Source organism: Euleptes europaea, chromosome 1, assembly GCF_029931775.1.
Source record: "Euleptes europaea isolate rEulEur1 chromosome 1, rEulEur1.hap1, whole genome shotgun sequence".
Taxonomy (NCBI): Eukaryota; Metazoa; Chordata; class Lepidosauria; order Squamata; family Sphaerodactylidae; genus Euleptes; species Euleptes europaea.
This window is the reverse complement of record NC_079312.1, coordinates 159,951,435-159,978,527: the sequence shown is the minus strand read 5'-3', so window position 1 is coordinate 159,978,527 and position 27,093 is coordinate 159,951,435. Positions and strand designations below refer to the sequence as shown.

At 44.8% G+C, this 27,093-nt stretch overlaps 1 protein-coding gene across 1 annotated transcript; it reads right to left on the bottom strand.

Annotated features, from left to right (window-relative positions):
* Positions 1–997: 997 nt before the first annotated feature.
* On the bottom strand, positions 998–26,367 carry TAC3 (tachykinin precursor 3). The gene is made up of 5 exons (XM_056867045.1): positions 26,217–26,367; positions 8,301–8,409; positions 5,672–5,701; positions 3,561–3,614; positions 998–1,071 (listed from the first exon to the last, which is right to left on the bottom strand). The coding sequence occupies exons 1-5, from the start codon at positions 26,328–26,330 to the stop codon at positions 998–1,000; spliced, it is 381 nt and encodes a 126-aa protein (XP_056723023.1). The 5' UTR covers positions 26,331–26,367.
* Between the last annotated feature and the right edge of the window lie 726 nt (positions 26,368–27,093).

Here is a 27,093-nt window from a genome sequence, read left to right as displayed (position 1 = left end):
ATCAGGAGGAGGGGAAGGTATTTCTTCTTCCCACCCTTCCCCAGAGGAGAGCTGGGTGATGTATAGGGTTTACACTCCCCCCACACACACTAATCTTCACAAAAAACCTATGAGATAGGATAACCTGAAAGACAGACTGGCCCAAAGCCAGCCACAGATCTACATTTGAACTCAAATCTTCTCAGTCCTATTCTGAAACCCCATCCACTACACTGCCTATGAGTAAGCTTAATGCTTTTTGGCTAGTTCCTTTCAAATTCATGGCAGCTAAGTACTCCAGCACTGTGATGGTACAGTGGAGAAACAGTCACCCCACTCAATACATGAAAACATAAACATCGGTTACATTAAGGTTTATATGTTTCCCACCCCCTGCCCTGGAAAAGATACTTTGGGGATGGGTAATTATCCAGACATCTGGGTATATTCCCATGAAAAGTTATTGCGCTGCCCAGTTGTGGAATAACTCTGCAATTTATATGTGCACACAAAATTGTTTCCACCTCCTGCCAGTATCAAGAGATGCATTGAAACTGGTGCTGATGCTGTCTTTAGATCTAAGAGGAGCAAGCAACTTACCAAAATAGCTTGGTTCATTGTACAAATATTTGTATTTAAAGACCCGTGGTTGCTCTGGAGAATACATTACAACCGCCTTTCTCCATTATTGTGCACTGGTGCCAGACGTCAGAGGCGTCTGCTGTGTGGTGTGCCTCTGAACTGCGTTGTCAATACTGAAAGTGGCAAGAGAGCCATGCTACCAAACTGATGGCTCGGCTCACACGATATAACTCTGCTTCATCTTAACCACAAAAGGCAAAAAACAAAAACAAACAATGTGTTCAATGCACTGTAAGGGTGTGGGTGCACTTGAATTTGTGCACCTCTGCATACGATTGTGTATGATCTGGCATATGAATGGGAAACACATGGAAGAAGTGAGTCCCTCTCCCCCTCCTTTAACACAGAGTCAAGCCCTGCTCCCTCCACCTTTACCTTATTCTGCATTTGATGAGTACTTCAGGTCGCCAAAGCCAGGGAGCGTCCCCTTGTTCCCATCTGTGGGATCATCTAATACCAGAAAAGGACAGTTGTCTTTGAGCAGTAGCATTTCTTTGGCACCCCTTCACTGGATGGAGCTGCCTTATACTGAGTCAGATCAGTGGTCCACCGAGCTCCATATTGTCTGTTGTGCCTGGCAGCAGCATTCTGGATATCAAGTCAGAGAAGAGAGTTCCCCAACACCTGCTACCTAAGACCCTAACTGGAGATGCCAGGGATTCATCCTGGGATCTTCTGGATGGGCTGCACCCACAGCTCTTACATTAGCAATGTAAACATAGAATCATAGTGTTGGAAGGGACCACCAGGGTCATCTAGTCCAACCCCCTGCACAATGCAGCAAATTCACAACTACCTCCCCACACACACACCCAGTGACCCCCACTATATGCCCAGAAGATGGCCAAGATGCCCTCCCTCTCATCACCTGCTTAAGGTCATAGAATCAGCATTGCTGACAGATGGCCATCTAGCCTTAAAAACCTCCAGAGAAGGAGAGCTTACTACATCCCGAGGAAGCCTGTTCCACTGAGGAACCGTTCTAACTGTTAGAAAATTCTTCCTAATGTCTAGATGGAAACTCTTTTGATTTAATTTCAACCCACTGGTTCTGGTCCGACCTTCTGGGGCAACAGAAAACAACTCGGCACCCTCCTCTATGTGACAGCCCTTCAAGTACTTGAAGATGGTTATCATATCCCCACTCAGTCTTCTCCTCTTCAGGCTAAACATACCCGGCTCCTTCAACCTTTCCTCATATGATTTGGTCTCCAGAACCCTCACCAGCTTTGTTGCCCTCCTCTGGACACGTTCCAGCTTGTCTACATCCTTCTTAAATTGCGGTGCCCAAAACTGAACACAGTACTCTAGGTGAGGTCTACCCAGAGCAGAACATATGATGTTGCTAGTTTATACCAAGTCAAAGTATAGGCCCATATAGCTCAATGCAGGAGCTCTTCAGAGTGTCAAGCAGAGAAAGATCTCTCAGGTGTTGGAGATGCCAGCAACTGAAGTTAGTACTTCCTCTGTGAGCTCTGCCACTGAATCATTGTTCCCATCTTCTTCCATCACTCAGAGATGATGGTGCCAAAGGGCTCCCCTGCCCTGTTTCCCAACCTCTGCCAGAATGTAAAATGGCAGGCATTACTTCTCCCTTAAACCTTGTGATGTGGCTCAGAAGGATATGGCTTGATAGGAATGCAACATGAATGCTGCCACACTCATGGAAGAGAACTTTTCAACCTTCCACCTTCCACGGCGGCCTGCTATACTCCCTGAAATCCTGCCCTAGCAGGCTAATGGACTAACAGGAACAGGAAATGAGGATCTGCAGCAGGAGTGCAGAGTCAGCAAAAATTGCTTCTTCTCCTTCTGCTCATGGAAATGGCTTCTGATAGCCAGAGGGAGAAGAAGCAAGCTGAACTCAGGTTTTATTTATCGCATTCCCATCTGTCTGACAGCAAAATGATGTGCCAGTGCAGTCTCAAGCAAGTCAAACAAATAGGCCTTTGGAAACCCCTCTTTGGCATCAACAGGAAATCCTCTCTTGCTCTGCCTACATGCACCAAAACACCATACATGGACACTCTACCCTGATTTCTAAACCATGTCAGGGTTTCCCTTGAACGGTGCTGTTTGCCCCATTTTACTTTACCCTGTTGTAGGCCCTCTGTCAAACAGGCACAACTCACATTAAGCCAAGAATATCAGCCTTCAGCCACCTGGAAATTATTTACAGTGAAATCCTAAACAGTGACATCCTTCTAAGTCCACTAAAGTCTTACAATTGCGCTGTAAATTACGTATTAGAGTAACTTGCCTAAAACCAGGACTCTCTGTTCTTTTAAAATATACCAAAAAATTTATATTCCTCTCCCAAAGATTAAACTGTTTAATCTGCATCCATTATGCCAATGAAGCATAGTTTCGCAACTACTCTTACTTTGAATAATTCTGCACATTTTTGTTACACTTTTTCAGCATTTGTTCTGCTAGTCATGGGGAGGGGCAAAGAAGCTATAGCAACAGCACAGAATCATAGAGTCATAGAATCACAGAGTTGGAAGGGGCCATACAGGCCATCTAGTCCAACCACCTGCTTAATGCAGGATCAGCCTAGAGCATCCCTGACAAGTGCTTGTCCAGCGTCTGCTTAAAGTCAGCCAACGCATTGCCCCCTGGTCTCTGGAAACCTTACTCTGCAACTCCTTGGGATTGAGTTTCACCCAGCATTACCCACCCACTTATATTTTTCACAGTCATGAGGACTAGAAACCAGGTTGTTGAGGTATTTAGAAGATGAAAGTTAAGGTTCTCAGGAAACTGCATTCTGCACCTAATACTGTGTAAAGAATATTTTGCTACACTGAAAAGAGAGGGTGAAGAACAGAGAAGCCATACCGTAATTTCCAGTTCTATGACCTTATTCGAATGTAATTCTAGAGTTCTAAGGGAAAGAGTTCTTGGCTTATAGCCACACAGCTCAGCCATATACCTACCAAGCTCTGTGGTCCTTTTGCCCATGAGTCCAACAAAGAAGTCATGCATGTCCCCTACAAAGATGAGAGGAGCATTAGCCAAATACAATCAAAATGGGTGCAAGGACGAGGATTTCAGATGAAAAACAACCCTGATTTAATGAATGGTTTCTAAATCTGCCAGGCCAGTGGTTCTCGAACTTCAGGCTGGGACCCAAAAGTGGATTGTGACTCAGGCAGAAGAACAGACTGATCTTGGAATGACAGCCTGATGGCAACTCTGGGGTTGTCTCTGGGCGAAAACACATGGTCGCTTTAGCTTCCTTTATACTGTTTCAGCCAAGATCGAACACACATTCAGCGAAATGCATGTGTTCGATCCTGGCTGAATCCTGGCTGAAACAGGGAATAAAGGAGGCTAAGGGCAAAAACACATGGTTGCTTTAGCCTCCTTTATCCCTGTTTCAGCCAGGATTCAGCCAGGATCGAAAGCATGCGTTTCGCCGAACATGCGTTCAATCCTGGCTGAATCCTGGCTGAAACAGGGAATAAAGGAGGCTAAAGCAACCATGCGTTTTCACCCTGAAGCGACCATGTGTTTCGCCCTCTGTATGAGATATCAAATGGCCATGAAATACAGTTTGTTGCTCAACAGCGCTATTAGGGTTGCCAGGTCCCCCCTCCCAATCGGTGCTGACGAATTTTGGGGGTTTGAGCGCAAAAGCAGCCACTGCAATGCGGCATGTCCGGAAGTAAAACTGGAAGCGCTGCCATTGTGTGTATGCACGCACGCACGCAGCTGCGGCTCCGGAGCAGCTGGGTGGACAGGCTGGCAATTGCCCACCAATACCACCCACCTGGCAACCCTAAGCGCTATATATGTATAAACATGAAAAACAGAATATAAACTTATTCAGTGGTAACCAATCTGAGACCCGTGCATTTAATGCTAGGGAGGGGGGAAATGGCATAGAGTTACTTTGCAAGGAAACACCAAAAAGTACACTTCTAAATATTTGACAACCACCATGATAGAAATCTGATTAGAGGCCTGTGTTTACAGTGATGAATTATGTCAGCAACTGCCAATAGAGGCCCGTCAGGCCACAGATAGAAGGACATGTCATTGCCGTAACTAATAAAAGGGGGAGAAGCTAGAGAAGGTTTGTAGAAAAACAGAAAAATTGAGAAAAATATCCTGTCCTGTCCTGGAGAAAAATGTCCTGTCCTGTCTCTTTAATAGAGGCTTAGCGTGTGGAAATAGATAGGTGAAGTCTTTCACTTGATGGAGGTCAATAACATTACCTGGTAAATAGCATCGCATTAAGTTTCTGTTAAATGGACAGGACAGGCAATTGCCAACCCTGTTCCCTGGGGTTACCATTTCTGGGTTAGGAAATATCTGGGTATTTTGGGGTTGGAGCCTAGAGAGGGTGGGGTTTGGGTAGGGGCCTCAGCAGGGTACAATGTTGGGTTGCCAGCTCTAGGCTGGAAATAGGGTTGCTAGGTTCCTCTTCACCATCGGCGGGAGGTTTCTGGGGCGGAGCCTAAGGAGGGTGGAGTTCAGGGAGCAGAGGGACTTCAATGTCATAGAGTCCAGTTGCCAATAGTGGCCATTTTCTCCAGGTGAACTGATCTCTATTGGCTGGAGATCAGTTGTAATAGCAGGAGAACTCCAGCTAGTACCTAGAGGTTGGCAACCCTAGGTTTTCCCTAGAAGTGATGTAATGCCATCACACCAATGGGTTTTTAAAAACTTTTCCCAGCTGGCTAACAGAGCAACCCGACTTTAAGAGAGGCTCACGAGAACTGGTTTCAGCCAGTTCTGGGGTAATTTTTCTGTTTCCATTTTAGAGGCTAAAAGCCTGTGGAGCTTAATAAAGCCAACTGAACTGCAAGTTCACTCTCGAAGTACATTTTATAATCATAAATGTTACATGGCTGCAGGAGTAAAAGAGTGAACAATGGAAGGAGCCGTTACACAAAAAGGAAGGTTTGCCAACCCTAAGCCTTCCCTCACTGCTCAAGTAATCAAGCACAGACAATTGAGGGCAGGGCCGGGAGTCTGCCCGCTGCATGTGCACAAATGGTAAACCTCAAAGGCGGCTTGTTGAAAGGGAGAACCAACTTACGTTTTTGGGAGGGGGCAAGTGCCTGGGGACCTGGAAAAAGAGAGAACAGAATCAACGAGGTGTTGGGAGAAACTACCATTTCTGGCCTTTTCTGGCAGTACTTCTTCAGTTTGGAAAGGGATATATGCTGTACACAGAAGCATCCTTTCTTAAATGTCATATGGCTTGGGACCATGTTACTTTGCGATTGCTGATCTCCTCTTTTGTCTCCCCACCCCCCACCCCCCAGCCAGGAATTCAAGAATAGGGAGGGTTGCCAGGTCCGTCTTCGGCACCCGCGGGAGGTTTTTGGGGCACAGCCTGAGGAGGGCGAAGTGTGGGGAGAGGAGGGACTTCAATGCCAGTGTCTAATTGTCAAAGCAGCCATTTTCTGCAGGTGAACTGAACTCTATTGGCTGGAGAGCAGCTGTAACAGTGGAAGATCTCCAGCTATTACCTGGAGGTTGGAAACCCTAAGAATAGGTGGAGTGCACTGACACTCAGAGGAGCCCTTTGATTTGTTAGATTGCTTACCTTACTTCAGAGATTGTGTGAAGCTGCAAAGATACTCTTCTCTCTTTTGAGCTTGCCTTTCTTTCCTCATTGTGTGTGTGTGTGTGTGTTTTATTCAGGCTGCTCTCCACATCTTGCTTAAGAGCTAATGTTATTTATATATTTATTTATAAAAATTTATAGCCCACCCTCCTTTCCAGCAGGCCGGGCTCAGGGCGGGTAACATCTAAAACCACATAAAATCATAAAACTTCAGCATTAAAACAGCAATTATAACAGCTATAAAATATCAAGATGGCACTTGTATAAAAGGACAGTAGTAGCCACTGTGGAACCGGTCGAGCAGTTGAACACCCCCCTCCCAGATAGCATAGAATCATGGGCACTTTCACACAGCCCAAATAATGCACTTTCAATCCACTTTCAAGGTGGATTTTACTGTGTGAACTGGCAAAATCCACTTGCAAACTATCATTAAAGTGCACTGAAAGTGGATTGAATGTGCATTATTTGGGCTGTGTGAAAGTGCCCATAGTATACAGAGTTGGAAGGGGCCATACAGGCCATCTTGTCCAACCCCCTGCTTAATGCAGGATCAGCCTAGACTCTAGGCCCTAGAGCATCCCTGTCCAGCCTCTGCTTAAAGACTGCCAGTGAGGGGGAGCTCACCACCTCCCTAGGTAGCTGATTCCACTGTCAAACAACTCTTACTGTAAAAAATGTTTCCTAACATCCAGCCGGTACCTTTCCTCACGCAATTTAAACCCATTATTGCAAGTCCTATCCTCTGCTGCCAACAGGAACAGCTCCCTGCCCTCCTCTAAGTGTCAACCCTTCAAATACTTAAAGACAGCAATAATGTCCCCACTCAACCTCCTCTTCTCCAGACTAAACATTCCCAGCTCCCTCAGCCTTTTCTCGTAGGGCTTGGTCTCCAGGCCCCTGATCATCCTCGTAGCTCTCCTCTGCACCTGCTCCATTCTGTCCACATCCTTTTTGAAGTGAGGCCTCAGAACTGCCCACAATCCTCCAGGTGCAACCTTACCAATGCAGTGTACAGTGGATCTATGTCATCTTGTGATTTGGATGTTATGCCTCTGTTGATGCACCCCAAGATCGCATTAGCTTTTTTTGTCGCTGCATCACACTGGCTGCTCATATTTAACGTACAGTCCATCCGTACCCCAAGATCCTGTTCACACACACTGCTGCCCAGAACTGTATCCCCCATCCAGTATGCATGTCCCTAATTTCTGTTACCCAGATGTAGAACTCAGCACTTATCCTTGTTGAATCACATTCTGTTCATATCCTCCCACTTTTCCAGTGTGTTCAGAAAGTGGGAAGGGGAGATAGGGAGGCCAGCACTGATGTATTGCAATGAGGGCAACTCTTATAAGGTAGACTTTGCAACCTACCTTTAGAGTGAGAGAAACAGAAATTACCTATTTTCAAACCCTACTAGGAATCAGGGCATCCTGAATTGCTTGTATATTAAAATTCACCTTTCTCTCTATCACAGAATACCAGAAAATTTATTGTATGTGGCCACTGGCCATCGCAAATAGCTAAAACACAGTAATGCATCAATATAAATAAAGCAAATCAGCCATTTAAATATTAAAACAGATACCAAAACATACTAATATATACTAATTCGTCATTTTAAACTTAATTGATAGCTCCTTCAGAAACCTTAGATCTTATTTTCTTTGCCACTAGAGCAAACAAAAGCCGTTACTGCACTAGGTATTCCCAGCGATGTATCAAGAGTTTGGAAATGTTATAAAAAATATTGCTTTAAACGGGTTTTTGGATGCCACGGCTAAAAAATGGTTGGAAGACGTCTTCACAGCTAAAGGGGCCAAAAAAGCGCGAACAGTATTTTTTATAACAGTTTCAAACTCTTAATACATCGCTGGGAATACCTAGTGCGGTTAACAGCCAAAGAAACCCTATATGTTACGTCAACATCTATGTCAGACAGCAGAAATTTAATTTTATCCTCATCAGAATATGCTGTAATAATGGATAATATTCCTGCTAAGAATGTGGCCCTAGGATCGTCATACAGGGAGCAAGAAGGGATTTAACTCTATTACAGAAATCTTTTAATACTTTAACGTAATCCACTTACTGATTTCTTCCTTGCCTGTCAGTCTGAGCAGAGCCTCATAGGAAATCCCTTGGCCGTCATACAATCGCCGGAGCAAGGATGGGGATACCTTAGAGAGATCTGTGCTCTTCTGTTGGAAAGACAGGAGAAGACTATTAAGCAGTATGAAAATATTTGCCCCGATCTGCCAAGAGACTAGCCAAAATATTCCCCAATTCAACGATTCACATCTTCCCTTTCATTAATCTGGATACAGGCATATTCAGATCCAATTAAAAGGAAATATTAAAAATATTATTTTCTTAAACTTCTAAAGCATATGCAGCCAAATAATGGTTCTCAGTGATGGCCACAAAGACCACTTTACCCCTCTTAGATGGACAGGGTGAAAGTAGAATTTAGTCCAGGAAGAGTTTCAGTAAGGGGTCTAAAATGGTGCATGGCTTCAACAGAATGAAAGATGGAGAAAAGTACGAATGCAGAATATAGTACCTGAACTTTCGCAACCACATACACCTAAAAAATAAAAAGTGTCTGATCATCAGTGTCTTCTCTCCCAGTCTTCTCACACTCCCAAGTGTCTGTTCATTTCCTTCTGCATTGTGTTTCTTAATAATCCATGACTTTGAGGGATGCAAGCCTCCAGGTGGGACCTGGGGATCCCCTGGAATTACAGCTCATCTCCAGCCTACAGAGATCAGTTCTCCTGGAGAAAATGGATGCCTTGGAGGGTGGACTCTATGGCATTGTACCCCACTGAGGTCCTGGTCCTCCCCAGGCTCCATCCCCAAATCCCAGAAGTTTCCAAACTTTGATCTGGCAACGCTACACCCCCATCCTCCACCGGTGGCTAGGAGGGACCTGGCAACCCTAGTGACTTTTCTTTCTACTGCCTGTAACAAAGCTAGTGTTACACATGAAGCTGCATTCTACTGAGATATAATGTCCCAACAAGTGATCATTTAGAAATCATCTGTCATGCTGGCTCCGTACATGAACAAGAGAAAAAGCTGTGAATATCATAGCTCCTATCAGTGGCATAACTAGGTGTTTGGGGCACTGGGACATGGTATATCATTGTCTCCCCTACCCTCACATCCTTTGTGTGCAAAGAAAGCAAATAAATAGTTTTGAAATTGCATCTACATTCAGTGGCATTCCTTATCTCCTCCTCCTTGCTCTTACAAGTTTTGAGTAAAAAATACATTATTTCAAAATTGTGTCCAGATTTAACTCACTTTGCATAAATATGCATGATGCTCCTCATTCTTCTGACTTACCCAGCGTCCAACATCTATGCCCATGTCAGAAAATAGATCTATTATCCCACCAACAATTTATTTTCCTTGCACAGTCTTAATGGATAAGATAGAAATACCTTTAATGGTATTTACTGAAATGCAAGGCTAGGTCCCCCCCACCCCCCGGTATGCCATCAAAGAAAAGAGGGTGTGTGCTTAATTTCACATACAAGTTACAGTTATGTCCAATAATTTAAAAAAAAACTATTTTTGTGTACAGCGTTTTTAAAAGTGGTCTTATATTCACAGCCATCTTTTTGAGTAGATATTGTAATTATTCCTGGTTAATGATGGTACTTTGACCCACAGTGCCCCCAGTGGTGGGCAAGAGTCACTGCAGGATGGCAATGCTGACGTGCTACCCGGTTGCTGCAGCTCCAGTCAAGGAGAGGGATTGCATGAATAAACCTATTGTAGCAGAAAGGGAGAGCAAAAGTGTGCAGCAGCCTGTGGGACAGACCTCCAGGGTCCCAGGGGGCAGCCATACCTTGCTCTTGTCTTCTATTCAGGTGTGTCCTTCCGCCCAAGCAGGAAGGCACAAGAGATCTGTAAGGGCTTCAAGCTTTTAGAACATAAGAACATAAGGAAGGCCACGCTGGATCAGACCAAGGTCCATCAAGTCCAGCAGTCTGTTCACACAGTGTTCACAACCAGGTGTTCCTGGGAAGCCCACAAACAAGACGACTGCAGCAGCATTATCCTGTCCACGTTCCAAAGCATATAGTAGGCATGCTCCTCTGATCCTGGAGAGAATAGATATGCTTCATGACTAGCATCCATTTTTACTAATAGCCATGAATAGCCCTCTCCTCCATGAACATGTCCACTCCCCTATTAAAGCCTTACAAGTTGGCAGGCATCACCACAACCTGGGGCAGGGAGTTCCACAATTAAACTATGTGTTGTGTGAAGAAATACTTCCTTTTATCTGTTTTGAATCTCACCCTCCAGCTTCATCAGATGACCCCGTGTTCTAGCATTATGAGAGAGGGAGAAAAGCTTTTCTCCCTGTCCACTCTCTCCATACCATGCATAATTTTATAGGCCTCTATCATGGAACTTCTAAAAAGAAACACCTCCACTGGTTTTCTTTTCCTTTTTTCATACTGAGAAAGGAGCAGAAAGTTGAACAGGTGTGCTTCCCTGTGTAGCACCCTGTCCCCCCAGGTTTCCCCTTGGAGTTGGGAGACAGGACGAAGAAGGGAGGGCCAAAACGCTTCTCTTCACTGGCTGCTGTGTAAAGGGGATGTCTTCTTTACCTTTTGAAGAAATGGGCAGGTCACTGTGCCTATGGCCAAAGAGGAATGTATTGCAATGAACACATGAAGCTGCCTTATACTGAATCAGACCCTTGGTCCATCAAAGTCAGTATTGTCTACTCAGAACGGCAACGGCTCTCCAGGGTCTCCGGCTGAGGTCTTTCGCATCACCTACTTGCCTTGTCCCTTTAACTGGAGATGCTGGGGATTGAACCTGGGACCTTCTGCATGCCCAGCAGATGCTCTACCACTGAGCCACAGCCCCTCCCTTACAACAATGAATTAACCGCGAAGCCTTCTTCCCTTCGCATACCAACAATAACAATGACAGATAGAGCATATGCATGATGGAATTAAGGCATTGTTCATTCTTCCTCTATTGGGTTATGTAAATAGAGTCTCTGAGAAACTGCGCAATCGAGGCTGCTTCAGTTTAGTTAGATTAACATTTAATTAGATTTGCCAACTATCTGGTGTATGGATAGGAAATGGCCTTTACCCCAGAGTATCACATAGAGGATGAAAGCCATTGCATCTAGACCCGCACTTCCGCACATGCTGGATAATGCACTTTCAATTAAAGCTGTTGGAAAAAAAATATTCGGTAAAATTGGGATTCGGCAAAATTCAGCCTGTTTTAATTCGGGAAATGCCGAAGTCTGAACTCCCCTGATTCAGATCCGTGGAATTCGGCGCCAAGTTCCAAGTTCGGGGGAAAATTCGGCCGAATAAAGCCATTAAAAACATATTCAAGCCTTTCCATTGCTCCGGGGGGCATTTTTGGGGGTAGAGGTCCCAAACTTTCAGGGTAGCTTGAGGGGACGCTTCTTGCAAGAACCCCCATGTTTTGTAAAGATTGGTCAGGGGGTCCTGAGATATGGGCCTCGAAAGGGGTCACTAGCTCGCTAGCCGCCGCACAGACTCAACTTTAAACTTTAAAACTTTAAAAGCCGTACACACACTCCCGCAGAGGTGAGCGGTCACACACACCCTCGGCAGAACGGGCGAAAGCCTCCTTTGGCTTCCCCCCCCCCACAGAAACTGCCCCCCCACAGACTCTGCTTTCCCCCCCCCCCACATACATATGGGAAAAAAATATAGATTAGGAGGGACTGGGAGGAGTGGGTAATCCAATACGATTCCATTTAAGCACAGGAGGTTTTGCCTTGGATTTGCCGCTCTCGAGATGCACACAGGATCGGCTGATCCCATTCATCCCAATAGGGAAAAGGGGGGACCCCATATTTTGCCCCTCCGATCCCATCTTTACAAAACTTGGGGGTTCTTGCAAGAAAGCTCCTCTGAAGCTACGCTGAAAGTTTGGGGGCTGTACCCCCAAAAATACGTCCCCTGCAGCCACGGAATGGCTCGAATGTGTGCTGTAAATTGAATAAAAATGCACATTAAGGGGGGGACCCCTTTCGGGGCCCATATCTCGGGATCCCCTGACCCAATCTTTACAAAACTTGAGGGTTTTTGCAAGAAGCGTCCCCTCAAGCTACCCTGAAAGTTTGAGACCTCTAACCCCAAAAATGCATCCCCTGCAGCCACAGAAAGGAGCAAATGTGCACATGCACACACACACACCCCATGGGGATTTCTCTCACGCACAAACAGATACTCTCTCTTTCTCTTTCTGGGCCGCGCAGCAGCTGGGCTCACGTGCTCAATTGCGACTGATTGGCCAGAAGAAGACCCTGCTTGGCCACCGATTGGCCGTGGGAGAATGCTGCTTACTAACTGATGGTTATTCTGCTGCGCCGAACCCCGAATTTGCCGAATTTATTCACCAAACACCCCGAACTCACCGAATTCGGCTCCCCGTTTTCCCGCCTTTTTTGAGTTCGGTTCCATCCGAACTAAAAACCGCCAAATCGGGGAAAATTCAGCTGTTTTTCGGTTCGGGACGAACCGAATCGACAGCCCTACTTTAAATGCACTTTCAATGCACTTTAGCAACAGTTTGCAAGTTGATTTTGCCGTTCCGCACAGTAAAATCCAGCTTCAAAGTGCATTGAAACCGGATTGAAAGTGCATTATTCGGCATGTGCGGAACCAATTCAGTGAGATTCCCCCCCATCTCAGTGTGTCACTTTCAGATGTAATATTTGAAATGTAATATTTTACCCACGTGGAACTGAATGCTGCAGAATAAATACATTTTGGTACAGAAAATTCAGTTCCACAGGGATCCAAAATTTTGTTTTTGAAGCCTGAAAAATCACATCACAGGTGTCCAGGTTCAAGAGCATTTGGACTGTGTCAAATAACAGTAATTTACTTCCTTGGCTGTTTTGCAAAATCAGTGTTTGCCAACTGAAAACTGGAGTTCACAACAGTTTCCGAAGAAAACTGGCATTCACAACAGTTTTCAGAGATGCTCCTTTGACTGCCACGGCTTCATTCACCGGTTACTAACATTTGCGTCATTGAGAGGGGAGGGAGAATTTCATAATGTAATAGGGAAAGGGCCGAGTACGGAACTTGTACTGAGAATTTCAAGAGCAAGTTCATTATGTAGTCTCATTATTCTGGAAAGAATAGCTGGAGACATAGAACCGGGGAACAAAAGATCAGACATGAGAGCGGGGCTCAGCTGGACTTCCTGTGTTCAGTGGGAGGAAGGGGGGGGGTTGATGCCTTTACATCTGCTTGTCCCATCTCAATTGCTGCAAGCACTTCAGAAGCCATCTCACAACACTGGACTCCTGGTTTTTTTTCTTCCAAATTCTATTGTGAGGCAGTTAGTCCCCAATACTGATACTTAGTTGCCCCTGCAGCATATATCTCCCACTTGGAATTTATCAACTATAGGAAGGCCTACACTCTAGCCAGATGTCATGTCCTGGCTTCGGCTCTCCTAGAAGGGAAATACAAGAAGATTCCAAGATCAGAAAGGCCCTTGCAGGTCAGGAGACATCGAAACCACCGAACATGTATTGTTCGGCTGTTCATTCTGTCTTGAGGCCCGTATTAAATTCATTGCTCCCCTGATCACTGAATTCCCCGATAAGCTAATAGAAATCCTGTCTAAGAGGCCCCTGATGGGTGAAACGCCACACTTTTCCCTCCCAACTGCCAAATTTTGTGTTATAGAAATTAAAACTTGCAAAAACAGAATGGAAAAAAATTACTAAACCTTGCTATACTTTTAGAAATATTAAGCTGTCAAGTTAATTCTTGTGATTTGTTTTAATACCTTTCATTTTAATATCATTAGTCTTTTGTCTGATTTTGTAATTTATATTAGTTTTGCAGTTTTATTAAGTCAGATAATTTTATGTATTAACCTTTTGCTGGTCAAACAGACCGTATCAATAAATACAGTACAGTTTGCTCCCCTCCTAACTTTAACTCTTTGTGATCCTTTTCTCCACTCTTTACCACACCCAGAAGCACATGCTTCTCAAATCAGTCTAGGAGCAGTTTAGATTATAGCGCGCAGGACAGGAATGGAGAAGGTTTCTGCCCCACAGGGAAGGGGCTTTAATGGCAGTTAAAGAGACAATCTGGTGTAGTGGTAAAGAGCGTTGACCTAAGTTCAAATCTCCACTCATGCCATGGAAGCCTGCTGGGTGATCTTGGGCCTGTCACTCTCTTTTAGCCTAACCTACCTCACAGGGTTGTTGTGAGGATAAAATGGTGGAGAGGAGAACGATGTCCAAATTACTTGAAAAGTAAATCAAGGCAATGCTATCAAACGTCTTCCGTGACAAAGCAGCTCTGACAAGCTCCACCCAGATGTTTTTATTTCCTGTGCCAAGGCAGCTACGGCTGCCACTGGCAGTGGCGAGGGCAGTCCAATCAAGCTCTCTCTTGTGGGGATTCTAACTATTTATTTATTATTTCATTCATTTGTATCTCACCTTTTCCCCAATGGGGACCCAAAGTGGCGTGCATCGTTCTCTTCTCCTCCATTTTATCCTCACAACAACCCTGTGAGGTAGGTTAGGCTAAAAGAGAGTGAGAGGCCCAAGAACACCCAGCAGGCTTCCATGGCATGAGTGGAGATTCGAACCTGGGTCGACACTCCTTACCACTACACCAGATTGTCTCTTTATCTGCCATTAAAGCCCCTTCCCTGTGGGGCAGAAACAGTTCCGACCCTCTCCTGCACGCTATAATCTGCGCTGCTCCCAGACTGATTTGAGAAGCATGTGCTTCTGGGTGTGATAAAGAGTGGGGGAAAGGATCATAAAGAGTTAAAGTTAGGAGGGGAGGCTATCTGCCTCACAATCGAATCTGGAAGAAGAAAAACCAGGAGTCCAGTGTTGTGAGATGGCTGTGCTGAAGTGCTGGCAGCAACAGCCTCTCTAGTAGGATTGCCAACCTCTACATGGGGCCTGGAGCTCTCCCAGAATTACAACCTGATCTTGATACAGCACAGATCATTCCCCTTGGATGGAACGGCATCTTTGGAGGGTGGACCCTATGGGATCACATCTCTGGCTGAGCTCCCTTCCCTCCCAAAACTCTGCCTTCCACCAGCATCATCCTTAAATCTCCAGGAATGAGCCAAACTGGAGTTGGCAACTTTTAACCTCTGTGTTTTAACTGCCATTAAAGCCCCTTACCAGGAGGGTTGCCAGGTCCCTCTTCGCCACCTGTGGGAGTTTTTTGGGGCAGATCCTGAGGAGGGTGGGGTTTGGGGAGGGGAAGGACTTCAATGCCATAGGGTCCAATTGCCAAAGTGGCCATTTTCTCCAGGTGATCTCTGTTAGTTGGAGATCAGTTGTAATAGCAGATCTCCAGCTAGTACCTGGAGGTTGGCAACTCTACTTACCAGACCAGTTTTCTTGGAGAAAATGGCAGATTTGGAGGGAAACTTTATGGAATTACATCCCCACGGAGCTCCCTCTTTTCTCCAAACTCTGCCCTCCCCAGGCATCGCCCCCCCCCCCAAATCACCAGGAGCTTCCACTAGGGTTGCCAGGTCCCTCTTCATAACTGGCGGGAGGTTTTTGGGGAGAAGCCTGAGGAGGGCGGGGTTTGGGGAGGGACTTCTTTTTTTAATATACATTTTTATTGGTTTTTCAAAAAATAATACAATCCAGCTTATTCAGCATTTCATAAAGCTTATCTTTCCATATATCAGTAAAAAACAATATTTGCTCAATGTATGCCTTCATTAAATACAGATATTAAAATTGACTTCCCCCCGGCTTCTTCGTACCCATTTCTTAATCCAGTCACTCCTTTATTTTAAAAGTTGTCTATTCCTAACATATTAATGAGTATTTACTTATAATTTTCTATTTATTTCTATCATCTATTATATACCCATTTTAATATATTATCCAATCACATATATAATCAGTTAAAATTAATAAGAAATATTAAAAAAAATTCATTAAACTGCCATGAAAAGGGATAGACCCATATATTTTTACGTTAATATATAATGTAAAAAAAACTCATTATTTCCCCCCCACATTACCCCCTTTTCCAATGCCATAGAGTCCAATTGCCAAAGCGGCCATTTTCTCCAGGTGAACTGATCTCAATTGGGTGGAGATCAGTTGTAATAGCAGGAGATCGCCAGCCAGTACCTGGTGGTTGGCAACCCTAGTTTCCACCCTGAGTCGGCAAACCTACTAAGGAGTCATGCTTTTTCTCAAGTAGCTGCTCCTCTGACTGCTCAGGCAGGACAGGGCTCATTTTCTTTCGGACACTCTAGTGTCAGGATGTAGCAGCAGGACTTCAGTGATGGCCCCAGCAATTAGCAAGCCCCTCTCCCCAAGAAATCCACTCCTCTCCTTTTGGAGATGAATACAATTGATTTATTCCACTGAACCTTAGAAAGCTAAAATGCATTCCACAGCGGCTACACACTTCTAAACTCCATTGAAGTCAATGAGTGGAGAAAGGTGTAACTCTGCTAAAGAGGACACTGCTGAGCTCCTAAATTGTGTGTGTGTGTGCAAAGTGCCGTCAAGTCGCAGCCGACTTATGGTGACCCTTTTGGGATTTTCATGGCAAGAGACGAACAGAGGTGGTTTGCCAGTGCCTTCCTCTGTATAGCAACCCTGGACTTCCTTGGCGGTCTCCCATCCAAATACTAACCAGGGCTGACCCTGCTTAGCTTCTGAGATCTGACGAGATCCGGCTAGCCTGGGCCACCCAGGTCAAGCTCCTAAATTACTGGCTGCTATTTGATGATGTTTTAATTGTTTTGTAAACTGCTTTGGAGGATATTTGTGCGGTCAAGTGGTATATAAACACTGTAAGTAAAAGAAGCCCATAAACGATAAAAGGATTTCACTGGTCGTTCTCTGTCTCTCATCTCCTTTTCGTGACAGAAAGCTGGTAAGCAGCTGATACCGATGGTATTCTAACGCCCACAAATTCTGAACGAATCTGTCCCTCCCGAATGCCGATTCTATTGTTACGCCCCATCATCAGAGCAGATTTCCAGCTAGAAAAACATTGCCAATTACACCTCCTTGTAGAAAATGCATTGAAAAAGAACGAGAAGAGGTAGGTGTCTGCGGGGGGGGGGGCACTCTAATTTAATCTGGTTAAAGCTGCTGCTGAAAGTGAAGTAATTTCATAAGGTAAAAAAAGCAAAAAGATCAGGGGCATCCAAAACCAAAGAATTACCTTGCAGGAGATTTAAAACTGAGATAATTTAAGGCATTTTGGGCCAGTAGGAACGTGATGACAGGATCTGCAGGAGAGGGTGGAATTGGATTTCTCAGAGCTTTTTATCCTCCATGGATCTAATTCAGAGAGGATTTAACAAAAGCAGCCACTTAAGCCTCCAGTATGGACTTGTCCTCAAAAGCAATTTTCCCCACAGAAAGTTCTTTTTCAGCAAAGATATGTGTGTGTGTGTGAGGGGGAATTCTACCTCCTCCCCTATTGAACCTCCCCTTTTCATACCTATGAAAGAATACCCTTTTGCCTCAAATGAAACTCACACTCCCACACCTTCTTCATTTGGGTTTGGAATATGGGATTATGGTTAAGAGTTTGAGGGAACAAGAAATCAGACTTCTGGAATCGAAAAGAACATTCCGGAATAAAAAAGAACAGTCTCCACAAGCTTCCTTTTAAAAGGGGAGGAAGAAGAAGAAGAAGAGTTGGTTTTTATATGCCGACTTTCTCTACCATTTAAGGAAGAATCAAACCGGCTTACAATCACCTTCCCTTCCCCTCCCCACAACAGGCACCCTGTGAGGTAGGTGGGGCTGAGAGAGCTGTGACTAGCCCAAGGTCACCCAGCTGGCTTCGTGTGTAGGAGTGGGGAAATGAATCCAGTTTACCAGATTAGCCTCCGCCGCTCATGTGGAGGAGTGGGGAAATCAAACCCGGTTCTCCAGATCAGACTCCACCGCTCCAAACCACCGCTGTTAACCACTACACCATTCTGGCTCTCACACCACGAGGGGGCTGCGGCCTCAAATCACTTGTTGCATTGGGACATTATCATTTGTTTGTTTCTTTGCGGATGACAGATTTAGGACGAGGCCATGCTGTGGCCAGTGGGTCGCTCCCAGCAGCCAGTGGTTCTCTCCCGGCAACCCTCAGACTGGAGGATGTTTGTCCAGTTCTTCTAACAACAGGCTCTTCCGTGGGAGGAAGTCACCTAAGCTGGAGGAAGGGTCCTTACGCTGGAGAAAAGCCTAACCGAACTTTGCTCAGAGGAATGCTAGGCCACACTGGCCGCAATACACTGTGTGAGGCTAAATGAAGTGGCAATCCATATTTCTACTACTACTAGAAGAAGAGTTGGTTTTTATACCCCGCTTTTCTCTACCTTTTAAGGAAGAAGGAGGAGGAGGAGTTGGTTTTTATATGCCGACTTTCTCTACCACTTAAGGCAGAATCAAACCGGCTTACAATCACCTTCCCCTCCCCACAACAGGCACCCTGTGTGGTAGGCGGGGCTGAGAGAGCTCTAAGAGAGCTGGGACTAGCCCAAGGTCACCCAGCTGGCTTCATGTGGAGGAGTGGGGAAACGAATCCAGTTCACCAGATTCGCATCCACTGCTCATGTGGAGGAGTGGGGAATCAAACCCAGTTCTCCAGATCAGACTCCACAAAGCGGCTTACACTCACCTTCCCCTCCTTACAACAAACACCTTATGAGGTAGGTGGGGCTGAGAGAGTTCTGAGAGAACTGTGACTAGCCCAAGGTTACCCAGCAGGTTTCATGTGGAGGAGTGGGGAATCGAACCCAGTTCTTCAGATTAGAGTCTGCCGCTTTCAACCACTACACCATGCTGGCTCTCATTACTATGAATGTAATGGAAAAGACTGTGGTCTACAAAGCCCCATACCAGAAAAAAGCCATTTGCTACAGAATGTTGTGCTGCTGCAGACCAAAGAAGCTTTTCCAGGGGGAACTATTTCTTTCAGGACTTTTCTTGGATCTTTCCCTAACAAACACAAGAAAGACAAGCTTCCTAGTTAGAAAAGTTTGTGCAAAGTTGCCCGTTATCTGCTCTGAAAGAGGAGGAGAAACAGTGTGCTGCACTGTTGAAAAGGACAGCTGAAAAACAAGCCAGCAGTGGTCTTTAACTGCCACCTGGAAGTTGGCAACCCTGTCCACAACTAGGAAATATTTCCTGTAGCACTCTTCGGTCATTATGACCACATAAGAAAGGCCATGCTATATCAGACCAAGGCCCATCAAGTCCAGCAGTCTGTTCACACAGTGGCCAACCAGGTGCCTCTAGGAAGCCCACAAACAAGACAACTGCAGCAGCACCATCCTGCCTGTGTTCCACAGCACCTAATATATTCGGCATGCTCCTCTGATCCTGGAGAGAATAGGTATGCATCATGACTAGTATCCATTTTTACTAGTAGTCATGAATAGCCCTCTCCTCCATGAATATGTCCATTCCCTCTTAAAGCCTTCCAAGTTGGCAGCCATCACCCCATCCTGGGGCAGGGAGTTCCACAATTTAACTATGCATTGTGTGAAGAAATGCTTCCTTTTACTTCCTGCATACAAAATGGTGACCACGCACATCACCAAGATGTCGCAACTAAGATGGTCTTCCAGGTCATGACATCAGCAAGACACCTAACGTCACGGTACTTTGTCCACATAGACTGCTTGAAACCATTTGTCCAAAATTCAGAAACCGACCATTTCCTCCAGGGACAAGTACATCCGAATGCTTGGCTGTCAGCTCACCCACTGAGTCACTGAAGCTCTTTCAGTAGCAAGAGAGGTGCTCTCTAATATCAAGCAATCATTGCAGACCACCATTTTCGTCTCTGCAGGACACGCAGGTTGCAGGACCTGGAAATTAGTTTGTGCAAGGACTGAAAATGATTACCCCCATATGGGATCTCACATCACAACGCAGTGAGGGAGAAGCAGCTTAATCTTGGCAGAGTGGGAACATAGATGGCATCAAGGCATCAGAAACAGAAAAGGATACGAGCAGAGGTGTTTCTCGTCCGTTTCTGCAATCCTCCTCCGTCTTTCTCAGATTTTACAGTTCGCGTGGTTGCGGAGATGTTTTGAAAATGCATGGACAATTTTTGAGAGAGGTAGTGGTATTCAGCCAGGGAAGCCTCGGTACCCTGAAAACCAGGGAGACTCGCCTATCCTCCTATTGTTTATATAACAGGTAGGATAGCCGACAATGGATTGAGAAATTCCTGTAGATTTGGGGGTGGAGGCTAGGGAGGGCAAGGGATAAGGAAGAGGCCCACACGGGGTTCCCAGGAAAAGAGAAGAAAACTCACACATCAGTTTGTGCCTCCCTGTCCATACCAGAGAAAGTTAATTGTCTCTAAAACAAAGATATGTCCTTCTGTCTGTGTGAAATTTGCAAGGGAGGATCCCTTTGCCAAGCAGTGTAAACTTTGAGAATTTCATCCCAATTGGGGGAGGGGGCAGATTTGTTGAGTTCTGGAACTGACTTATTCATCTGCTACCAATTTCAGAGGGATAGGATTGTTGGTTATGGCTTATTGAAAGTAAGGATGAGTCACGCACACACAAAAGAGACAAAGTCGTTTGTCTTAGTAAAAACAATCTTTACTAGCTAAACTCAAGGGTAGGGTTCACTGGGAGTAAAACAAATAATCCTTTCTACATTGCTAAGTTTCCTAACCTTGCCAGAAGCTGGCAGGTACTAAACTTACACTTGAGTAGGCATTCTTGGAAGACAAGATTGCCTCTCCATTCTTTCAGGTTGGATTCATAATACAACTTGTAATATTAGAAGAATCCAAATCAAGGGTGCTTGTTTTAATTTAAAATAACTCCAACCTGAGTGTTTTTCATACCCCCATAGTAGGGTTGCCAACCTCCAGGTACTAGCTGGAGATCTCCTGCTATTACAACTGATCTCCAGGAGATAGAGATCAGTTCCCCTGGAGAAAATGGCTACTTTGGCAATTGGACTCTATGGCATTGAAATCCCTCCCCACTTCAAACCCTGCCCACCTCGGGCTATGCCCACAAAACCTCCCGCCGGTGGCAAAGAGGGACCTGGCAACCCATCCCCAAACACACTTGTGTTTCCTTCAAAAGACTTGTCAAGTGTTGGCAACACAATGATGTACATGTATAGTTACACACAGCATGAACACATCTGGAAAATCCAATTGGCTCAGACACTAGGGATCCCAGCTTCCAGGCAGGACCTAGGGATCCCCCAGAATTGCAGCTCATCTCCAGACTACAGAGATCAGTTCCCCGGGAGAAAATGGATGCTTTGGAGAGTGAACTCTACGGCATTGTATCCCACTGAGGTCCCTGTCCTCTCCAGGTTCCACCTCCAAATCGCCAGGTGTTTCCCAACCTGGAGCTGACAGCACTACTCCCCCCCACCAGTGCCCAGGGAGGACCTGGCAACCCTACCAGACACGTGCACAACATAGCAGGAGGGTTACTCCAGTCACTGAGATGAAAGAAGGCAAAAACAATGCCAGCAGTGCAGTGGGAAAGTGAAAATGTATTGATGATATACTGGTGGGAGATGTGGGGGGTTGAGCCTGAGGAGGGTGGGGCTTGAAGAGGGGAGGGACTTCAGTGCCAGAGTCCAATTGCCATAGTGGCCATTTTCTCCAGGGGAACTGATAGGGTTGCCAACCTCCAGGTATTCCGAGGTTGAAGCCTTCAATTGCAGTGTGGTAAACAGGGAGACGATAGTTTCAATTCTTGTAGTTCTTCCTCAGTCCCGTTCTGTACTACATATGGACAATAATACAAAATAATACTTCATATACTCCTTAACAATTATATCTAAAATACATGTTAATAAAATTTGTTACTTACATTTGTTCGTTTAGAATTGATTTTAGCTTTCCATAGCTTCATTTCTCTTATACTTCACTTAAATACTCCTTTCATAGGATACAAAAAGCAACCACTTTTCTTAACAATCAAAATTCCAAAGCTTGGATATCCAGTTCATAAAGTTGCTTAGACAGATTCACAATATAACGTTCCCACAAGGGATACAAGCTGTAGTGAATCAACTCCACAGCAAAGCAGCTTAAATGATAGTCAATGTTCTTAAAGGGACGACAGGTTCTTAAAGGGACACTGTTCTTTATATGAAGCATGTTAAATCATTCTCCAAATTTAAGCCATTGAGCTCTAGAGAATTAAAAAGATGAATAAAATACGCTTCTTTCTGTCGAAGCAAGAAAGCAATACTTGTTAAGGAGTATATGAAGTATTGTTTTGTATTATTGTCCATACGTAGTACAGAAACGGGACTGAGGAAGAACTACAAGAATCGAAACGATCGTCTCCCTGTTTACCACACTGCAGTTGAAGGCTTCAACCTCGGAGTGATTGTGACTGTACTTTCAATAGTACATTTTTGACTCTATTGACTTTGTAGCACATTGTTATAACTGTAGCAGATTATTACACATATCATTGTTATCACCAACTAGTAGTAGCAGTTGTCTGTTCTGAGTTTCTAACCTTAGGTAGAGGTGCAGAGGTGTGTAACTGGGTTCTCAACCTCCAGGTATTAGCTGGAGATCTCCTGCTATTACATCTGTTCTCCAGCCAATAGAGAACAGTTCACCTGGAGAAAATGGCCACTTTGGCAATTGGACTCTATGGTATTGAAGTCCCTCCCCAAACCCCATCCTCCTCAGGCTCCACCCCAAAAACCTCCCGCCGGTGGCGAAGAGGGACCTGGCAACCCAAGGAACTGATCTCTGTTGCCTGGAGATCAGTTGTAATAGCGGGAGATCTCCAGCCACCACCTGGAGGCTTGGAAATCAGCACAGTCAAGGTACAAAATTACAAAATTATTATTAGTGATTAGGACAAATTACAACAAGTGTTATACAACAACAACAAATGCTATCCTACTATGATACATATATATACAGTGTGATCATATACATATATATGATCACACTGAATTGTATCCCTCGAGGAACCATGAATTTAATTTGAAGTAGTATTGGATTGAAGACTAATGACAAATTACCAGACTTTGGACTTTGCAATGAATTGAACATGGGGCTGAAGAAAAAATCTTGAAACGGCCATCCCCCAGCTCATTCTTTTTGGATTATACCATTCATTGGATATCCTACTTGAATTGGACTTTTCAACCTCACCATAAAGAAAAATTGCATATTTGCATCTATAGCATTGAGAATATGTGTATACCTGTGTGGTTGACATCGACAGAATTTTGTATATATGTATCATAGTAGGATAGCATTTGTTGTTGTTGTATAACACTTGTTGTAATTTGTCCTAATCACTAATAATAATTTTGTAATTTTGTACCTTGACTGTGCTGATTTCCAAACCTACTAGGTATAGGCATAGTGATGCTCTTATTTGTTTAATCTACCACCTGGAGGCTGGCAACCCTAGACATAACAAATATCTTCTGCAATTACCTTCCATTATTAGGATCCTCCTATTAGTCCCTATTGCATAAACTATAGTCATGGCAGATAACAATCAATAAACAAAGTGGCCAAACTCAAAACAAAAATGTTCTGAGTGCGAGGTGGCCAAGCCCCAATGCAAAACAATGAGCTCTTAAAATCATACTTTTACAACAACAAAGACAAAACCAAGAGCACATATTGCGATGACTGAAAGCAACAAAAGATTTTCATCACAAAAAGACATTACATTTCTGCCAGCTGCATCCAATTCGCCAACTCTCTCCTTTCTTACATTCAGCCGATCTGGATACGCTGATCCATGCTTTTGTATCCTCGCGGTTGCAATGTTGCGATGTGCTCTACATTGAGTAGGACTGCCAACAACTTGGAGGGAAAAAATGTCCTGTCCCTTCAATGGAGACTTAACAGGATTTTACTTATCAGGTGATGCTATTTCCTTGTATGCCACAGATAGCTTCACCTGTCCCATTTCCACACAATAAGCCACTATTAAAGGGATAGGATATTATTCTCAAGGCTGTTTCCATCCTTGCCTAAAGTTGGGCTGCTCTTGAAGACAACCTGGAAACTGCAGCTGGTCCAGAATGCGACAGTCTGATTACTTTCAGGGGCTGGACACTGGGAAAGGATGCCCATTTTGAAACAGCTTCATTGGCTGCCATTCGTTTTCAATTTCAATTCAAGTTGCTGGTTATGACCTTAAGGCCCTTCATGGCCTGCAGCCCACATATCTAAAGGACTGTCTCCTCCCACATGTGTGCACCAAGTACGGTCTTAATGCTGGAACCTGCTGGCTGTTCCCACACTCAGTGTGGCCTGCCTAGTATCAACCAGAGACCAGGTCTTTCCCATCACTGCTCCCATTCTGTGGAATGGGTTCCCTGAAGACATGAGCAGAGACCCCCTTTGGAGATCTGCAAATAGGTGGGGCCTGGAGTTCTCTGGGAATTACAACTGATCTCCAAACTACAGAGACCAATTGCCCTGGAGAAAATGGCAGCTTCAGAAGGTGGGCTTAGGGTTGCCAGGTCCCTCTTCGCAACCGGTGGGGGATTTTGGGGAGGAGCCTGAAGAGGGCGGGGTTTGGGGAGGGACTTCAATGCCATAGAGTTCAATTGCCAAAGCAGCCAGTTTTCTCCAGGTGATCTGATCTCTATCGGCTGGAGATCAGTTGAATTAGCAGGAGATCTCCTGCTACTACCTGGCAGTTGGCAACCCTAGGTGGGCTCCATGGCATTATACCTAGGGTTGCCAACCTCCAAGTGGTGGCTGGAGATCTCCCGCTATTACAACTGATAGAAATCAGTTCCCCTGGAGAAAATGGCCGCTTTGGCAATGGGACTCTATGGCACCGAAGTCCCTCCCCCTCCAAACCCCACCTTCCGCAGATTCCACCCCCCCCAACATTTCCAGGTATTTCCAAACCTAGAACTGGCAACCCTAATTATACCTTGCAGAGGCTCCTCCCCAAACTGCACCCTCCCCAGCTCCACCCCCAAAAACTCAAGGAATTTCCCAACCTGGAGTTGGCAACCCTAACTGCAAGTCTTGTTTTCCAGGGCTTTTGATGGGGTTTGGACAGCACAGCAGGCATCTTTTAGGGAGGAGGGAAGTATTTTAGGTTTTTATTTGGCTTTAATCTGTAATGTGTTAATAGCTACTTTTAAGTCACCTTGAACCAAGAGAAAAGCCAGGGTATAAATAGTTTAATAAATAACATAAATTAAAACATTTTCCAGGTTTCCAAGTCTTCAGACTACTGACAATCCATGGCCGCATTTTCTAATACTCTACAGTAAGGGCTAGCAGCATTCAGTAAGATTTTCATCAGTTTAGACTCACACACCACTGAAAGTCAGGGAGAAATAATACAATTTTGCGCAACGTTCCAAAATCAAGAGCACTCCATTTTCAGAAAAGTTGAAGGAAAATAACATTTAAAAGGAACCTGTGGACACAGGAAAACATTAGAATAAAGAACTTGTTTTTTTCTTTCAGAAATTCAAAACGGAGAAGTGGTTCAAAAACTATTGTGTGGGTTTTGTTTTTTTTAATTGCGATAGATCACAATGGGTAGCTGGGTTAGTCTGACTATAGCAGTAGAAAACAGCAAGAGTCCAATAGCACCTTAAAGATGAACAAAATTTCTAGCAGGGTATGAAATTTCTGAAGACGTGAGCTGTGGCTCATGAAAGCTCATACTCTGCCAGAAATTTTGTTAGTCTTTAAGGTGGTACTGGACTTTTGCTCTTTTTTAAATTGACTTTTGTTTGGGTCAAGCAAAGCTCTGCGTCAGTCTTGGTTTGGGGTAATGGAGTTCCTGTTGTTCATCATATGCACTGAAGTGGAGAAGAAGCCTGATTCATCTCCTGGGATTCAAGTACCTAAAAGCCCTATCTGAACAACATAATGCGCAAAAGCAAAGCAGACTCTCACCCCAATGCAGAAGTCCATCCACTTACCCTCAATCTGCCACCCGCACTCTGCAATGCCAGCCTTGTCACCCTCACCTTTGTTTGGAGTCCGCTGGGCATCTGTTGCTCCTGAGACCCGAGGCAGTAAGCATGGCATAGCTTTGCCACTACTAAGGAGAGCAGCACTATGAGGACAAGGGGACTCTTCATGTCTTTTCCTGAGGAAGGGGCAGCTTGCGAAGAGAAACAATCTAATAAAGAGAGGGTGGTAGGATAGGGTTCAGAAAGAGAAAGGAGAGAGAGAGAGATCAGCGTGGAGAAGGAAAATTGCCAGACATGGAGAAGTATAAAAGCATCAACCACAAAAATTGGCATTTTAGGGTTGCCAGGTCCATCTTCACCACCGGCAGGAGATATTTGGGGTGGAGCCTGAGGAGGGGAAGGTTTGGGAAGGGGAGGGACTTCAGTGCCATAGAGTCCAATTGCCAAAGCGGTCATTTTGTCCAGGTGAACTGTTCTCTATCAGCTGGAGATCAGTTGTAACAGCAGGAGATCTCCAGCTAATACCTGGAGGTTGGCAACCCTGACTTTATCCAAAATCTTTAGTTTTCACACATGCAGGATCTGATATAGGTTAGCTGGGCTGGAAGAAAACTGCTAAAAGAAATAAAGAAGAGCCCAGTAAGGCATAGGAAGAGGCCCACATGGGGTTCCCAGGAAAAGAAGAGGAAAACTCACACATCAATTTGTGCCTCCCTGTCCATACCAGAGAAAGTTAATTGTCTCTAAAACAGAGATATGTCCTTCTGTCTGTGTGCAATTTGCAAGGGAGGATCCCTTTGCCAAGCAATGTAAGGTAAACTTTGTGAATTTCATCCCAGTTGGTGGAGGGGGCAGAATGATTCATAATACAACTTGTAATATTAGAAGAATCCAAATCAAAGGTGTTCGTTTTAATTTAAAGTAACTCCAA

Excerpts from the sequence above, each read along its gene's own strand:
- TAC3 (XM_056867045.1), bottom strand. The coding sequence starts at position 26,330 with ATGAAGAGTCCCCTTGTCCTCATAGTGCTGCTCTCCTTAGTAGTGGCA. Across the intron at positions 8,410-26,216 it reads CCAGCGGACTCCAAACAAAG|AAGAGCACAGATCTCTCTAA; the intron begins GTGAGGGTGACA and ends TCTTTCCAACAG. Across the intron at positions 5,702-8,300 it reads GACAGGCAAGGAAGAAATCA|GTCCCCAGGCACTTGCCCCC; the intron begins GTAAGTGGATTA and ends CTCTTTTTCCAG.